At 39.3% G+C, this 18840-nt stretch overlaps 2 protein-coding genes across 2 annotated transcripts in view; one reads left to right on the top strand and one right to left on the bottom strand.

Annotated features, from left to right (window-relative positions):
* IQGAP2 (IQ motif containing GTPase activating protein 2) overlaps nucleotides 1-18840 on the bottom strand; it is a 296229-nt gene that overhangs the window by 76209 nt on the left and 201180 nt on the right. The window contains exon 13 of the mRNA XM_060093062.1: nucleotides 12820-12983. Coding sequence (XP_059949045.1) covers nucleotides 12820-12983 — 164 coding nt within the window. The remainder of the gene's footprint in view (nucleotides 1-12819; nucleotides 12984-18840) is intronic.
* On the top strand, nucleotides 2769-10286 carry F2RL2 (coagulation factor II thrombin receptor like 2). Its single transcript, XM_060093063.1, has 2 exons — nucleotides 2769-2952; nucleotides 7206-10286. Exons 1-2 carry the CDS (start codon nucleotides 2880-2882, stop codon nucleotides 8276-8278), a joined length of 1146 nt encoding a protein of 381 aa, XP_059949046.1. The 5' UTR covers nucleotides 2769-2879; the 3' UTR covers nucleotides 8279-10286.

The raw sequence follows: 18840 nt of genomic DNA, 5'->3' as shown, positions 1-18840 counted from the left end.
GAGATTAATTTATATTAGGAGTGTTGAGTTGCAGGCGGAGAAAAGACCAAGTCGTTAAGGATCGTTTCAGGAAGGAAGTGGTAGCAGCAATAAAAAGGTATCGAGTTATCTTTACTGCTTTTTACTTTTGGGTTGATTCTGATGATCTTACTCCAAATGTGGTGCTGATATAATGTAATTAAATAGGACTTTCAGACAGCAACTGCGTTTCATATAAACTTGTCTAAGATTACAAGTAAATTTTGTTAGCAGTAGAAATTAAATATTTTCAGAGAATATGAGACATTTCATTTTAAAAAGTGGGAGCATTAGCCTATTTGTAGGAGTAAGTGTCATGTACTAGAGCCTGAAGCAAGACTGTGAATGAACAGAAGGTAGGTCATTGGAACCATGGAGAACCAGCTCCATCATTTAGGACTCAAGAAGGATGGGGGGCAGGAAGGAGGAATAACATTCACCAGCTTCTTTGGCAGGTTTCAACCCTATTTCCCGCAGAGGCTAACAGGAGATGATATATGTGGAAAGGGCTCTGAAAATGAGACAAAATATCTGCTATTTCATCCTGTAACCTCCAGACTAATGAAGACCATTGAGGAAGGCTTGGTTCCTGCTTCCACAATCACTTTTAGCTAGATCTGCCACATGGGAACCATCAGTTAATAAGAGTTTCCATTTTTGGGGAGAATGGATGTGGAAGGTTCAAACAAGAAGTAAGATGGGAAGTTGAAAACTAGAAGAGGAATGAAGAGACGGGAATAGAAAGTATTTTTTTTCTCTGCTTCTGAGCCAAAGAGAACCCAACCACTCCCCAAGGTATAGCCTAAAAACTAAGCTCCACACAAGTTCATTTCTGTTTTTCTCAGGTTTTTTTTGAAGGGTATTTACCAAATTCCTTCATAACTTATCAGTGTTGAAGATGTACCGTACAAAATTTTACCCAGATGCGAAGGAAGTTACAATCCCACTTCAAAGCTGAAAGTATCAGTTTTGTAAGCTAAACCCAAGAGAGACTTGGCAAATCAAAAGAATTTAAGTCAACAGTTTAAATCATGACCCACAGACGGAAAGGTTGCTAGAATTAAATGTAAAACCAAGAGTAAAAACTGAATCCTACAAGTGTAAGGTCTCCCTTTCAACTGCTCACTAGAAGACTGGAAATAGGATATTTACAGGATGGCCGTGACTCTATCTCCAGCTAAACATCCAGGTTCAACATATGGGTTACAGACTGTTTAAGTCAACAGAAAGTAGGCCATCTGAAAATCAAGTAATAAATTCCTGAATTTAGATGATTCCTAGAAAATTTTAAATAAAAAAGTAACTTCTCTTCAATATTTTGTGGTTTTGGGTTATTATTTCTGCAATAAAATAGCATTCTATATCAGTTTGTGCTACCATATATTATTTGGTTGAAGTATTAAACACTGAGTTTTGATTGTAAAATTCTTGGTGTGGTAACATTCAACCAAGATGTGAAAAGTTTACACAGATCCATTTTCTCCCACCTTATTCCTTAACCTTAAGTCTTGTGAAATTTGCATTTTCTGATTCTTGCTGCATTTTTTTTTTTTTTTTTTTTTTTTTTGCGGTATGCGGGCCTCTCACTGTTGTGGCCTCTCCCGTTGCGGAGCACAGGCTCCGGATGCGCAGGCCCAGCGGCCATGGCTCACGGGCCCAGCCGCTCCGCGGCATATGGGATCCTCCCAGACCGGGGCACGAACCCGTATCCCCTGCATCGGCAGGCGGACTCTTAACCACTGCGCCACCAGGGAGGCCCCTTGCTGCATTTTTATAGTCAACAGGCTATTGGGTTGTCTGGCTTAGCATTTAAGTTTCGTTAATTATAGGAAAATTTGTTATAATGCAGTTTTTTTTGCTACATATTAAATTATATCCTGCAGAACATAACTACACATAAAAGCTTATATGTTAAACAACTATGTGAATGTGTTTAACATTACTAAGTTGAACACTTCATAAGTGTTACGATGATAAATTTTATGTTATGTACATTTTACCACAGTTAAGAAAAAAAAGCTCACTGTAAAGCTGCTCACCAATACCCATGGGATAAAGGGAGTCCTCTGTGTTTTAATGTTGTACTACGGTTTTAGTTTAATCAAACAGTATTTTTGGACGGGGGTCCCTAGTTATCTGACCCTATAGAATTATTGAATGGCTTAGAATATGTTTAGCTGTGGCAAAACAAAACACAATGAAACCAAGTTTTGGCCAAGCATTGATGACAAATTCAGACTAATGTGACACTGAAGGAGAATTTTCAAAGTAATCAAGAGCTTAAAACAATGTTAACTTCCTAAAAAAAGTTTGCTTTCCATGATTCATTTAGCTTACCATTATGTAATGAGTTTAAGAATTAAGATCTAAAATAGCTGGAAGGATAAAGGAAAGGATAATTTCTGACAGCTCAATCACTAAGTAGAAATGACACTCTAGAACTTCATTTTTAAACTGGGTAAAAATGAGATATGGGACAGATTCAAATCTAACTGCTGCTCAGCATCTGTTTCCAGCTTACTTCTGTCAAGGACCGTTCTTAAGGGCATTCATTCAATGCATATAAGTTCACTGGGTGGGAATTACAGCTTCTCTCCAGAATGGACTAGGAGGGAGAGGGAGGAATTCAGTGACTTTCTCCGGGGATAACGTAGCGTGCCCAGAGGCTCAGGCTGAGTCATGCACACTGAAACATGAGTGCTGTCACACCCTTTCCCTGCAGAGGACCCTGGCAGGCTTCCTGTCCGCAGAGCACAGAGAACACGCTTCTACAGAGAGAACCAGGTTTCCAACTGGTGCCAACACATGGAACCGAAGTGAAACCATACTCCCTAATTAAACATTTGAGAAACGGGGCTCAGATGATCAAGATGAAAGCTGTCATCTTTGTAGCTGTTGGAGCACTGCTTCTGTCACCTGCTTCCTGTCAAAGTGGTAAGCTCTTTTCTTATGGGGTAGAGTGGGAATGCTGGTTTGTGTCCCAAGAGTCAACTGAATCTAATCTCTTTTACATTTCACTCAAATTGCACCCCCAAATCTTAGTTATTAAAAGGTGGAATTATGGACTTGAAGAGATGTAGTCTGTTCACTATTCCAAACTCGTCAAAGACTAAGTGTTCTCTGCTGATATTTAAAATTTTGTGGCATAGTCAAGATGTTAGATCTCTACAATGAAGTGAAGAATCAGTTTTCTTTAAAAGTTTTTGATTTTCTAAGAATTTCCTCTGATTTGGCAAAGATAACATTTTTTAAAGAGATTTAAAAAATCCTATGTTTATACCTCCTGGTGAGCCACAAATGCGGGAAACAAGAATACTCCCTGATAGATGGAGCGGTCTGCTTTCAGTAATCAGTTATGCTAATGAATTTGTGTTTCCCAAAAGAAATATGTGTTTCCTGTTTCACTCAATACAATGTTAGCCTGTAACCTCCTGCTTGCTCTAAAAGTAATCAATTTGGGATAGGGGTATCCACAACCCCCTTACTGTTGGGGTCCTACCCCAGCCAACGTTTTAGGAACAGGAAAGCTGAAGGGAAGAAATGACAATGGTGGGGGGAGGGTGGGATAAAATTTTAAAAAAACAAGGCTCTATAAAGGAATGCTGCTTACACTGATTGTTGGAATCACTGAGGTGGCTGAAGGACAGCGCTGAGAGAACCAGCAGAGAGCAGTAGCTCGTTTGAGATTTACAGATGAGTGGGTGCTCTTTCTGTGAGTGGATGAACCAAAATGAAGCTGAAGAGCAAACGAAAAGAGGTTTGGGGAGGTGGTTCCTTCAAGGTGCTGGTGGGGTTTGGTGGACGTGAAAAGGGGGGAATTTAAAAGGTGACAAAGTAATGGGATAGTGGGGTAGTGGGGGAGATACATTTGGAGTTTGGGATTAACATATACACACTCCTATATATAATATAGGTAAACAACAAGGACCTACTGTAGAGCATGGGGAACTATACTCAGTATCTTATAACAACCTATAATGGACAAGAATCTGAAAGAGAATATATATAAAATATATATTTTAGGTATATAAAACAATCACTTTGCTGTACACTTGAAACTAACACAACACTGTAAATTAACTATACTTCAGTTTAAAAAATTATTTTTAAGAAAAGGTGACAAAGTGAAAGGCAGTGAATTTGCTTTCGTCAGTAGGGGTTGGGGAGAAATGTGAAGGAAAACCCCGTTATTTAGTGGCTGAAGTCTGTTCCCTTTGGGCATCAGTCCCTCTCCAAGGCCTTTTCTCAGGTTGAAAAACATTTCAGAAACATCATGCCATATAAACCTGTATAAAAAACTCAAATAAATTACAAAATATATATGTAATTTAACAAGTACTATTTCTTAAGGAAAACTAGGCCCTAAGGAATAAAAGAGCCAGAATTCTCATGGAAATGGAATCAAGGCTTGTTCACAGAGTCACTGTTTAGCATGTTTTCAGGTATGATGTCTTGCTCAAACACTGGAATTTTCTGAAAAGTGACAAACACTATGGTTTCAACAGCTCTCTTCTCAGATCTTGAAGGGACATAACTCGTATAGCATGTTTTTCAGCCCACATTTTTCAGCTTTGTGCCTGTCTGGAAAGGTGCTTCTCTTTGGGTGATGTCAGATGCAAGAATTTTCCAAAATACCAAAGTAAGCAGCAGGATTTGAGTGGCTGTGCTCAAGTGTCACACAACATGCCTTCTAAGTCCACAACTACACACTGGCACAGAAGAATGCCACTTCCCCGTTTTCTTTCCTTTTCTCTAATCTTTCTTCCCTGAAGGACACCTGAACACCTCCTCATCCTTGCTTGTTCAGCAACACTCTCCCTCTGCGTTACATCCCAGATTCAGTTTGTGCAATCTCCAGGTTCTGAGGGAGGTTTCAATTTCACCCGGGGGTGAACTGGTAGAGATTAAAGCAGGAAGAGAAACTGGCTTTGAACAACAGCCAGGTTACTAAATACTAACCTCAAGGATTCAACATGTAGGAATTCAGAGCTCGCGTGAAAAGAGGTAACTGGCAGAGCAATGGCATTTTAAATCGATGTAAGTAGTAGGTTTATATTCAGCATAAAAGCTCATCTTAAGGTAACATTAGAAATGTGAGAGAATCTACTTTCTCTACATGTCAAGGATTAACTTACGGAAAATTACCCAGTGAAAAGCAGGTTTGAGTGTTAAGGTTTATTTTGTCTTTGAAATTGCTCTTTCATGAATTACGATTATTAGTATCAACATGCCAGTAAGAGCCAAATATTTATAGTATGTAATTTGTTTCTATCCTCTTTTTCTCTTTTCTCATTTCCAACTTCTGGAATCATTTTATCAATTTCCCCTTCTGATTTTTCTTCCTTTGTCTCCTTTCCCCTTAAAATCTGGCATTTCCCCTCAAGTCTGCCTTTGGGTTCTTTCTTTTCACATCTCTCCCTAGGGCATTCAAGCACTAAATCAAAGTATGGTCTCCACGCAGACTAAAAAACCCATAACTCTCATTTGGGCTCCTGAGATTTTGGACTCCACATTTAAGTCTTCTAACCTGTCATGGGACATTTTACATTCTAATATTGCACCAGCAATTCAAACTCAGGAATACTCAAAACTATGATCTTAGCTTCTCCCTGTGTTGCACCCTCAGTCCCCCTGCCCCATCCCATGCTCCATCCGCCTCTCCTCCAAGACATCCAGAGTACAAACCTCCCAGTCACTTTTGCTTCCTGCTTCTCCTGCACCGTTTCCAGAGCCAGTCAGAGCCAAGTCCCTCTGAGCCTCTGTTAGAGTCTCACGTGTTCATCTTTACCTCTCCAATGCCATTGCTCTAGCTCTGTAACCCACCAACTTGAGTTTAAAATGACTACAGTAGCCTCCAAATCAGACCCCCTTGCCTCTAATTTCTTACCCTTTTAGTCTATTCTCTACGCTGTCATCAAAGTCATCTTAAACGCAAATCAAATCATGATTATATTAGTTTCCTATTGCTGCTGTAACAAATTGCCACTACCTTAGTGGCTTAAAACACAGATTTTTTGTATTTCTGAAGGTCACAGGTCCTAAAATCGAGGTGTCAGCAATGAGTTTCCAGGGGAGAATCTGTTTTCTTGCTCTGGTCAGCCTCTAGAAGCATGTGCATTCTTTGGCTTGTGGCTCCTTCTTCGACCTTCAAAGCCGGCAGCATAGCATTTTCCAGTATCTCCAACTTTGACCCTTTTCCTCCTCCTCTTATAAGGAGTCTTATGATTACATTTGGCCCACTGACCAATCCAGGATACTCATTCCATCTCAAGACCCTGAAGCACATCTGCAAAAGGCCCTTTTGCCATAGAAGGTAACATATTTACAGGTTCTAGGCATTAGCAGATGGAAACTTTGGGGAGCCATCATGCTGCCTACCTCAACGGCCATTCCTCTGTTCATCATTTTGTCTGTGTACAGCTCCAGCATCTGTGAATGGGCACATGATTTCTTAGTACAGTTTACGGGCCCTTCAGAGATTTGGCTGTAACCTACTCTTTCAACTTCATCTGTCAGATGCACCTTACTTGCATAAGAATGTGTTTTTGTGCATCTTCTCCATTAGTCTGAGAATTGAAGACAGGGATGGCGTTGATTTAAAACTGGGTATCACTGGCATATAAATATGCAATAAACATTTGTTGAATCAACTCATCTGATATTTCCAGACCCCATGTCAGCCTACACAATGTCTTTGCCCATTCATCACCCACCAGAATTTTATTCTTCTATTAAATTCCACCTCTTTATGAACCTTGCTCATCTTTGCTCATGTTCATCTTTTCCTTGACATTTTGCTCCAACATCTAAATCTATTAACTCTCGCCTGAAAAGTTTATAACCTATACAGTCTATACAGTTTATAATCAATATGACGTTAGCCTATAATGGTCTGATGTGCTATTTTTGTTTCCTCTTATAGTATCAATATTACAAACTCCTTACATACAAGGAGTTGTCATCTAGTTTGGGTTCCTGCATGGGTTAGCATGCTGCTGGGGCATATGATATACATTAAATGCATTCCTGTTGATTACCTGATCTATAATGATTTTTTAAAATAAAAATGACCCTAAATTCTATCATTACAGAAATTATGTAGCATAAGACATCTAGTTTTATTGTCTCCTGAACCATAGATATGACTCAGCAACAAATCATATGTTAATACTTCTTTTCAATTACAGGCATGGAATGTGATGCAGACAACTTGGCAAAGCCAACCTTACCTATTAAGACCTTCCATGGAGCTCCCCCGAATTCTTTTGAAGAGTTCCCCCTTTCTGCCATAGAAGGCTGGACAGGAACCACCACAACTGTAAAAATTAAGTGCCCTGAAGAAAGTGTTCCAAATCTCCATGTGAATAATGCTACCATGAGGTACCTGAGCAGCTCTTTAAGTACCAGACTGATACCTGCCATCTACATCCTGGTGTTTGTAGTAGGTGTGCCAGCCAACGTGGTGACCCTGTGGATGCTCTTCTTCAGGACCAGATCCATCCGTATGAACGTCTTCTACGCCAACCTGGCCATTGCAGACTTTCTTCTTTGTGTTACACTGCCCTTTAGAATAGCATACCATCTCAATGGGAACAACTGGGTATTTGGAGAGGTCATGTGCCGGGCCACCACAGTCGTCTTCTATGGCAACATGTACTGTTCCATTCTGCTCCTCACCTGCATCAGTATCAACCGCTACCTGGCCATTGTCCATCCTTTCACTTACCGGGGGCTGCCCAAGCGCACCTATGCCTTGCTAACGTGTGGATTGGTGTGGACAACGGTTTTCTTATATATGCTGCCATTTTTCATTCTGAAGCAGGAGTACTATCTTGTCCAGCAGGACATCACCACCTGCCATGATGTCCACAACACATGCGAGTCCTCATCTCCCTTCCAACTCTACTACTTCATCTCCTTGGCATTCTTTGGATTCTTAATTCCATTTTTGGTCATTATCTACTGCTACACAGCCATCATTTGGACGCTTAATGCAAAAGATCGTAGGTGGTTGTGGTATGTTAAGGCGAGTCTCCTCATTCTTGTGGTGTTTACCATTTGCTTTGCTCCAAGCAACATCTTACTCATTATTCACCACGCAAACTACTACTACAACAATGCCGATGGCTTATACTTCACCTATCTCATAGCTTTGTGCCTTGGTAGCTTGAATAGTTGCCTAGATCCATTCCTTTATTTTCTCATGTCAAAAGTCAAGAATCACTCCACGGCTTACCTTACAATGGTGAAATCATCTTAGAGAACAAGGAAAGTTATGTGTGAAAACATACACTCTTGGGATAACATATGTATATTGCAAGGACCTCTATTCTCTAGCTCCATTTGTGAGCCCCTAAGAAATGGTGTTTCAAAATAAAACATTATATAAACAGTAACTTAAAAAAACCCTATCAGTATTTTAAGAATGAAAATTCAGGAGAAAAGATCTCTCTACCTGCCTGACTGGTACTTCAAGTTCTTTAAATCTCCATCTTCCCTACTTCTAAGAGGTTTCTATTCTAGATGATCTGGAGGAGAAGGATGGAACAGGGGGCGAGGGTGCAGCACGGGGGGAGCTAAGATCTCAGTTTTAGTGTCTGGGGTCATTTGTAATTCTTCTGCCTCCTTCAGCTCTCATGCTGGTGGCTGTCTCATCAGCTGATTCTATGTGTGTAATGTCTCTCAGTAGGGTCCGTTATCTTAGCCCCACCTTTGCTTTCTAACCATTCGTCACTGCCAGCCTATCCTCCACTTCTCAGTCCACTGCCAGATTAATCTTCCTCAAATACCAGTTTGAATACATCACTCAAAACCCCCAGTTCAGAAACTTCCATTGACCGTTCACTGCTTTGGAATTATAAATCTTTAGCTTAGCATTCAGGCTAACACTAACTTTATTTCCCCAAAAACCTGGCATGTGATATAGGCACCTGCCGAGCTTCTTGCTTTGCTGTGATCTAGACTTCTCCTTATTTGGCCCCTGCCACTAACCGGAAAGCTATTTCTAATATGTTTGCCTTAATTCTTTCCATCCCTCAAAGTCCTCAAAGGACCATTCTTCCCTGACTCTCTAGCCAGAGTTCATTTTTCTCACCTGAACCTTCAAAGCATTTTTTGGTATGTTTATTATGGCATTTATATAGGGCTCATTTATATACAAATATTAATTCCATAAGCACTTATTAAGCACCATGTGTAGTAGAGAAGGGGCTTGTCCTCTTCCTTAAGCTTCTTGTAGCAATGCCAGGCCCAAGTCTTCCCAGGGTCTGTGGAGCCAGGCTCCATGCTTTGCACATCATGTGGCTGAATGAATGAAAGAATAAAATCCCAAAGTATCTAAACAGCATGAAAGCCAATTAAATTCATACTGAGAAGACAAGGTATTCTGTATGACATGGCACATTATTTTTGGTTGGCTATATTTAAAAAAAAAAGAGAGAGAAAGCTAAGGATATATTCATGAGGTCATTTATAAATTTAAAATAATGACTCCATTATTTTTGTCCTTATACCTAGTTTTTAATGGGGAAATATATTTTGTTATAAATGCCCAGTACATTCCTGTAGGGAAACGACTATATTTCCCTTAGTTTAGAGATTAGACAGAAGGTGGAATATCAGTGGTTAAGGGCATGAAGGATTGTGAGATGAATTTTCAAGTCTGTAGGAATGTGCATTGACCATATACTTTGTAGTGCCCATCAAAACAATAAAAAAACATTTTAAATGTCTATTTTTGAGTGTGCAGAGTTTCCTATTTCATTGGACTCAGATTAAAAAAATGCAAAAATGCACATGCAGGCCATTTACAGTATCTGTGTGGTTATGTGAAGAGTAAAAATAAACACTAAAGCAAAGCAAGAAAAACTATTCAAGTAAGTTTCAAGATGCCCAAAATTTCAATGGAAGAAACTGGTTTCTGCAAACAAAGTCATAGACTGTAAGACAGTTTTACCTACAGAAAAAATACAACACTATTCACTTGTTAAAAGCACACTTAATTTTTATGCAGTAAATATGCATGCAGGAAAAGAGAACTTTGGGGGTGTATAATTCATATACCTTCCAAAATTCTAAAGCAAAGCCTTCAATTTAAAAATAGCTCACATGTAGAGAATGGACTTGAGAACACGGGGATGGGGAAAGGTAAGCTGGGACGAAGTTGAGAGAGTGGCACGGACATATATACACTACCAAGTGTAAAATAAATAGCTGGTAGAAAGCAGCCACATAGCACAGGGAGATCAGCTCGGTGCTTTGTGACCACCTAGAGGGGTGTGGGATAGGGAGGGTGGGAGGGAGATGCAAGAGGGAGGAGATATGGGGATATATGTATATGTATGGCTGATTCACTTTGTTATACAACAGAAACTAACACACCATTGTAAAGCAATTATACCCCAAAAAAGATGTTAAAAAAATAAAAAAATAAAAAAACTAAAAATAGCTGACAATTCACTGCCTCTAGTGAATACACCCAGAAAGTGTGTTCTCTGTTAAGTGTATGCCAACATGCCTACTACTCAGCCTTTCCCCTCAAGAGATGGAAGGAATTTGGTGCCTACACAAGGTTCTACTTGAAATACTGTTAACGAGGACCAAGAATTCTCACCAACTTACACCACTGTCCTCAATCTTTGATAAAACTGAGCATTCTATTAAGATGTTATCCATCGTGACTTTTAATGGCTGTATACTTTGGCACAAGCTTTACTTTATATTGACAATACCAGTAATGTAATTTTCTTCTATTATTTTCCAAGGCTAGACCTTTGGAAAGCAAAGCACAGAAACAGCCCCATAAAAACAACTGAAAATTTCCAGGTATCACAACAGCAGAGGTTAAAAAGCAAATAGAGACCCCACCAAATAACAGAATCAGATTTTTTTCCAGGGAAAGAGAATGGGCTGAGAAAACAAAGTTTCAAAATGAATGGGTAGAGAAAGAGAAGTGTGTTTAAAATCGGCAACTTAACCAAACCAGACTCATTGCTTACTGCAATGTTTTTAATCCCTTAATTATTGTCAATGTAGTTCACGTTAATTTTATAGGCCCAAAGTGGTTTAATGCCTGAGCTCTAACTCAGATCCCTACGCTCATATTCCCTGTTCTAATTACACTATTAAAAAACTTCTTTCACACTTAGGAAGGATGCCCAATAGAGAGGAGGCACAGCATGGACACCAGCAAGGCTTCTGAGTGCCCTGGAGAGGTGCTGTGGAATTCCATCTTGACCTAGAGCCTTTAGATTGGGATGCTCAGGAGGGGACCTCCACTGCTTGCCTATAAAAGGTTTGTGGAGTTAGCTTCACCTTAACGACAAACACCCATGTGGCTGTTGGCAGAGAGAAACCCAGGTCTGTCTCTATCCTGCACCCAGAAGATCTCAACTAGTGAACAGAGTAAAGTAAACCTGTGTCGAGTAAAGACCTTGTGACAAAGACATCACTCACCACCCACTGACCTGTGTGGCAGCCAGAAGTGCCCACAAAAAATACTAGCTACATTATTTCAGCACTTTTTGGGGGTGACATGCTCCATGTCAAATGCTCTACACTTATACATACACACACTATAATCAATGTAATTATATGTTAATATGTAAAAATATAAATATATATTACTCATTTATTATATTACATAATCATTTAAGCCTCACCGTAATCCTATAAGGTAGGTACTATTATTCTCATTTTACACATGCGAAAACTGAAGCACAGAGACTTTTGGTGACTTGACTAAAATCTCTACCTAATTTGTGGCAAAGCCGAGGTTTGAATGGTGCCTGTCTCCAAAGCTAATACCTTTAGCTTTCAATGCTGTGTCACGTGCTACAGCCACAGCTACATCAGTGGAAACAGCAGGGGGCGGCCCAGTCCTCCTTGCTGACAGGGTCCACTCTCCTCCCCAGGGGTTTGGAGACATGAGGTCAGGTTTGAGTCTCATTCTTCCAGTCACTGGCCTGGCATTCAAGCCACAAGTGGTTACGTCCCAGGTAGCATCAGGTGACAGGTCTTCCTCTCCACTCAGTTCTTCCAATAGTGGCTAATATCTGTGGGATGTCTCACAACAACAGTACAAGCTCTGCCGCCAGATAAAGCCCTCTGCTCTTCAGTGGGACCTGGCCAGGTCAGTTTCCTCCTGTGCCTAGAACAAACCAAGCTGGTACCCATCTAGCCCTGCCATTACCTGCCTGCATCATCCTGCTTCCCACTCACCAAACCAACTCTTCCTTACCCTTCAGGAGCAGCTCCTATTCTATCTCCACACCAACCTACCTTAGGGCTCCAGTTCACAGAAATCCCAACCATCTCTGAATCACTCTGGGCATTCCTCGTTTTGACATTTGGCCACATACCCACCTCTACTGCTATTTAACTATTCTATATGAGAATGCCCACTGTCTTAGTAACTTTCTAAGCATCTTGAGGATAAGAACAGAATATTCAAAATGGTATCATGTGTTCCTCGGATCCCCCTTTCCCCTACCAGATGCCATATACTGCACCATGAATACAGTGTGTGCTCAGTAAATATCCAATAACTTGGACTGTGAACAAGAACTCACCCACAAGTGCATTTTTAGTGAAAGAGTAGAAGCAGTCAGCAGCTCTGGAGCTAGTTTCCCCCTCATGTTTGACACCAGGAAAATAACAGCCCTATTAACTTGTAATCTGATCCATACATAGATAAGCAAATTATGAGCTTTAGGAAAAATGGGTAAAAAAAATCCTCCCTCTTGCCCCTCTGTCCCCAACCTGGTCTGTAAATTTAAAAGAAACACACCTACTAAGACTTACCACGAATTTCTGTGTTTTAGCCTGGTATAAAACATCCTGGTAGTGCTGGGCAGAGTCTGGGTCCACATCTTTAATCCTAGCAGTGGGTAACAGCAGACTATCTAAGGTTTTCAAAGGATCCCTTTCATCAATGGCTTCATTGATGTACCCCACAGCTACAACTCCTAGAAAATGAAGGAAAAAAGTTTCCTTTTAAGTCATAGTACATTATAAGTTTTCTCAAATCACCTATAGCAAAGATTGAGTTAGAAACGGGGGCTGAAGAAACCACACACACACACACACACACACACACACACAAAAACTGCAAAAGCTAATAAACAAGTACAGCTAAGGCTTACATAGTAGGTCAATGTACAGAAGTGAATTGTATCTTTCTATACTTGCAATGTGCAATCTGAAAATGAAGTTAAGGAAAAATTCTGTAATAGACTCCAATTACAAATACATTAAAATTACAAAAAGAATAAACACTTAGGAATAAATTTAATAAAACAAGGATGAGACACAGACACTGAAAATTATGAAACACCATTGGAAAAAAAGACCTAAATAAAGGGAAAAATCATCCCATGTTCATGGATCAAAAGACTTAGTATTAATAAGATGGCAGTACTCCTCAAATTGATCTACAGAGTCAGTGTAACCCCTATCAAAATTCCAGCTGCCTTTTTTTTTTTTTTTAAACAGAAATTGACCAGCTGATTCTAAAATTCACATGGAAATGCAAGGGATCAAGAAATAACCAATGCAATGTTAGAAAAAAAAAAAAGAGTTGGGGCTTCCATGGTGGCGCAGTGGTTGAGAGTCCGCCTGCCGATGCAGGGGACATGGGTTCGTGCCCCGATCCCGGAAGATCCCACATGCCGCGGAGCGGCTGGGCCCGCGAGCCATGGCCGCGGAGCCTGTGTGTCCGGAGCCTGTGCTCCGCAACGGGAGAGGCCACAGCAGTGAGAGGCCCGCGTACAGCAAAAAAAACAAAACAAAAAACAAAACAAAACAAAACAAAACAACAACAAAAAAAAAAGAGTTGGAGGACTCTTCCCAGTTTCAAATTTACGACAAAGCTACAGTTAATACTGTAGGTACTGACATAAAGACAGACTTAAAGATTAATGGAATAGAATTTAGAGTTCAGAAATAAACCTTTACACATATAGTCAATTGATTTTTAACCAAGGGTGCCAAGACAATGCAACAGGTAAATAACAGTCTTTATAACAAATGGCACAGACAACTGAATGTCCACTGCATAAGAATAAAGTTGGACTCCCTACATCACATCATACATAAAAAGTAACTCAATATGGATCATAAACCTACACATAAAAGCTTAAAATATAACTTTTTAATCTTTTAGAAGAAATTTAAGAGTAAACCTTTGTGGTCTTGTGTTAGGCAATACTTTTTACCTGTGACCACTAAAAACATAAATTAAAAAAAAGAAACGAATACATGGGATGTTGTAAAAATTAAACCTTTAAGAGGTACAAACTATTATGTATAAAATACGCTATAAGGGTATATTGTACAACATAGGCAATATAGCCAATCTCATAAAGTAACTAAAAAGAGAATATAACCTTTAAAAATTGTGAATCACTGTATTAAACATCTGTAACGTATACAGTAAATCAACTACACTTCAAAAAAAAAAATTAAACCTTTTGGGATTCTCTGGTGGTGCAGTGGTTAAGAATCCATCTGACAGTGCAGGGAACATGGGTTCGAGCCCTGGTCCAGGAAGATCCCACATGCCACGAAGCAACTAAGCCTGTGCACCACAACTACTGAGCCTGTGCTCTAGAGCCCGCGAGCTACAACTACTGAGCCCGCGTGACACAACTACTGAAGCCCGTGAGCCTAGAGCACATGCTCCGCAACAAGAGAAGCCACAGCCATAAGCCCGGGCACCACAACGAAGAGTAGCCCCCACTCGCTGCAACTAGAGAAAAGCCCTCATGCAGCAACAAAGACCCAATGCAGCCAAAAATAAATAAAATAAATAAAAATTAAACCTTTTATGTTTCCAAGGACACCCTCAAAAAAAGTGAAGACAATCTATAGAATGGGAGGAAATACTTCCAAGTCCTGTATCTGATTAAAAAAAACTTATATATCTGACATACAAGCATAATAACTATATAAGGAACTCTTAACAATTCAACAGAAAGAGAAAAAAAATTTAAAACAGGTAAAGGACTTGATCAGGTATTTCTTTAAAGAAGATATACAAATGGCTAATAAGCACATGAAAAGGTGCTCAGTATCACTAGTTATTAGGAAAATGCAAATCCAAATCACAACGAAATACCATTTCATAACCACTAGGATGGCTATATTAAAAAAGACAATAACAAGTGTTGTGAAGATGGGGTGAAATTGGAACTCTCATACGTTGTTGGTGGGAATGGAAAATGGTAGTCACCTTGGTAAATAGGCAGTTCTTTAACATATTAAACATACACTGCCATGTGATCCAGCAGTTCCACTCCTAGGTATATACTCAAGAGAACTGAAACCATATAGTCACACAAAAGCTTATACTTGAATCTTTATAGAAGCAATATTTATAATAGCTAAAAAGTAGAAACTACCCAAATATCCATCAACTGATGACTGGATAAACAAAATGTATATCCCTAGAATGGAATATTACTTGACCTAGAAAGGAATATGAAGTATAATGATACATGATACAACATGGATGAACCTTGAAAACATTACGCTAAGAGAAAGAAGCCAGACACAAAAGGCCCCACATTACATGACTCTGTTTATATGAAATATCCAGAATCGGAAAATCCATAGAAAAAAAGTAGATGAGTGGTTGCCAGGGGCTGGGGGGAGGGGGGAAAGGGAGTGACTGCTAACGGGTATAAAGTTTCTTTTTGGGGTGATGAAGATGTTCTGAATTTAGATACTAGTGATGGTTGCACAATTTTTTAAATACATAAAAAACTACCATAAAAACACAATAAAAGTGACTTTTATGGTATATGAATTATATCTCAATAAAGCTGTTATAAAAAGGGGAGATAATAGGACATACAAGTAGCAGCAGAGATGCTCATTTCTAGTGTAACCCTCACTTACATAATAATGCCAAAGTACTGGATGATGGAACCATAGCATGGCAGAGCTGGAAGAAGTTAATGTAGAGATGTACAGAAAAGAAAACGGAAGTGCAAAGAGATTTGGATATACATTATTATTTGGTTTACTCTACTTCACCACTCTTTAAAGAACACCAAAGAGACAGTTCAAAACCAAACAATTCCCTATAGTTTTAGCAGAGTGACTTTCAAGGTCAGTATAGTCCAGTGTTGTCCAGTGGAATGTTCTGTGATGATGAAAATGTTCTGGGCCATCCAATATGGCCACATGCAGCTAATGAGCATTTAAAATGTGGCTAATATGAGCCACTATGAAGAACAGTATGGAGGTTCTTTAAAAAACTAAAAATAGAACTACCATATGACCTAGCAATCCCACTACTGGGCATATACCTTGAGAAAACCATAATTCAAAAAGAGTCATGTACCACCATGTTCACTGCAGCACTATTTACAATAGCCAGGACATGGAAGCAACCTAAGTGTCCATCAACAGATGAATGGATAAAGAAGATGTGGCACATATATACAATGGAATATTACTCAGGCATAAAAAGAAATGAAATTGAGTTATTTGTAGCGAGGTGGATGGACCTAGTCTGTCACACAGAGTGAAGGAAGTCAGAAAGAGAAAAACAAATACCGTATGCTAACACATATATATGGAATCTAAAAAAAAAAATGGTTCTGAAGAACCTAGGGGCAGGACAGGAATAAAAACGCAGACAGAGAATGGACTTGAGGACACAGGGAGGGGGAAGGGTAAGCTGGGATGAAGTGAGAGAGTGGCATGGACATATATACAATACCAAATGTAAAATAGATAGCTAGTGGGAAGCAGCTGCAGAGCACAGGGAGATCAGCTCGATGCTTTGTGACCACCTAGAGGGGTGGGATAGGGAGGGTGGGAGGGAGACACAAGAGGGAGGAGATATGGGGATATATGTATATGTATAGCTGATTCACTTTGTTATACAGCAGAAACGAACACACTGTTGTAAAGCAATTATACTCCAATAAAGATGTTAAAAAAATGTGGCTAGTATGACTGAAGAACTTCATTTTACATTGTATTTAATTTTAATTAGTTAAAATAGCCACATGTGGCTGTCAAGTGTAGGTCGGCTCCATAGAAATTAACAAAGTCATGCATGTTTGGGGATATTTTTAAGGTTCAAGTGTGGATAATTAATGTCACAAATTCTTTAATGTGGGCTGGTAAAATTACATCTGGAACCCTAATTCATGGATGTATACCGAAGGATGAATAAGCATATCCACCAGTTTAACCTTCTACTATCTCTACTACATACAGGATCTTAGGACTTAGACTGTAAGGTCCAGGAATGAAAAGCACAGAAGCCAAGCCATGCAGTTGGAAAAGTTTTTCAAAGTCTAGTACAAGGGATCTATTTGGAGGTCACTTCTCAATATTACCTTACTCTTAAAAATAAACTATCATCCAGTCATAAAATACTATAGTGTATGTATGTACGGGTGCATTATTCATGGATATATGTACACATGTGTACACATACATACACACATACATTCACATACTAACAGAGGGCTTCCGCTTCCCAAGTGAGTGCTCATGGACAAGAATTAATAAAGAAACTAAACATTAATGAGCAGTAAGCTTAGAAAATAAACATACTTAAAGCCAAACATTATCTCATTTTGTCAGTTATTTTTCTTCAAAAACAATCAGAAGCCACTCTACAAATGTGATATGCTATGAAACAGAATACATACTTCTAATTTTTAAGAGGTATCTTCATTTTGACATTCAAATTAAAGTAAAATATTTAGCTAAGTATCTCCTGAATGAATGACCCCATAAAGACCATTGCTAAGAATGAAAAAATCTGTAGGAGAAAAGGGACAATCTAAAATGTCTAGAAATTATTTCAGACTATAATACTCCAATATGGTGGAAGAAGCAGCAAAGATACTTCTCTAACATGCAAGTTAGGTTATCTCAAAACATTGGAAGAACTTGAGAAAGTCTAAGTACTACCCACATACAAAGTATTATCATTTCACCCCGTAATATTTATACACTGGAGAGCATGGAATACTTATATCATTCTCTGGAAATGACAGTTGACCCCTTATATCAGTTGACCTCCTTGGGTTAACTGTTCTAAATACTTTTAAACATCCCATCCCAAAATGATCTTTACAGAACTACATCTAAGAAAGAGAATGTGTGTTCCTAACAGCTGATCACCTGGGAATGAGTGCATTCCTGCTGACTTGATTGAAATCACCTGCTTAAGCTTTTGGTGTGTTTCTAAGAACACAAGCTGCTGATGTCATAGTAAATGACTTCATAGGAGCTGAAAAACCTTCCCATAAGTCCCCTGGGTCCATCTGCATCACTTCCTCTGTTTAAAAATAAAGAGAAAATCCCATTTGAGCAAAGATTGCTGAGCCTCAGTTCATGGCCCACTGATTTAAATCATCATGTGATACTATAACATTCTAGTCCAAGGAGAGAGTGGGCATTGCCTTAGAGGTCTTGTATCTGAGACAGAAGATGAGGTAACTCACAAAGAATGGTACCTACCAAATTTAAAAAGCAAAAATTCACAGGAAGAAAACTTCCTTGTCTAAGTTACCTGGTTAAAATAATACTCCTCTAAGGCTCAACTGGGAAAAGTAAACTTTCCACTAAGAAATCAGCAAAGCATTCAAATCTAAGGAAATGCATTTAGCAGCTTCTCCATTCAATTCACCTTCCACATTTATCATTTCCCATTAGCTACATATCTCATCCACACCACAATTCAGACATAGGATTAGATTCTGGAGTGTGTGGCAGGGGTGGGATGGGGAGAGTAATGCACTTTCAAGATGACCATGAAAAGTTCTCAGCTCTTTCAGATGATTTAATTTCTAT

Source organism: Mesoplodon densirostris, chromosome 3 (assembly GCF_025265405.1).
Source record: "Mesoplodon densirostris isolate mMesDen1 chromosome 3, mMesDen1 primary haplotype, whole genome shotgun sequence".
NCBI classification, from domain to species: Eukaryota; Metazoa; Chordata; class Mammalia; order Artiodactyla; family Ziphiidae; genus Mesoplodon; species Mesoplodon densirostris.
This window is presented reverse-complemented; position numbering and strand designations above follow the sequence as displayed.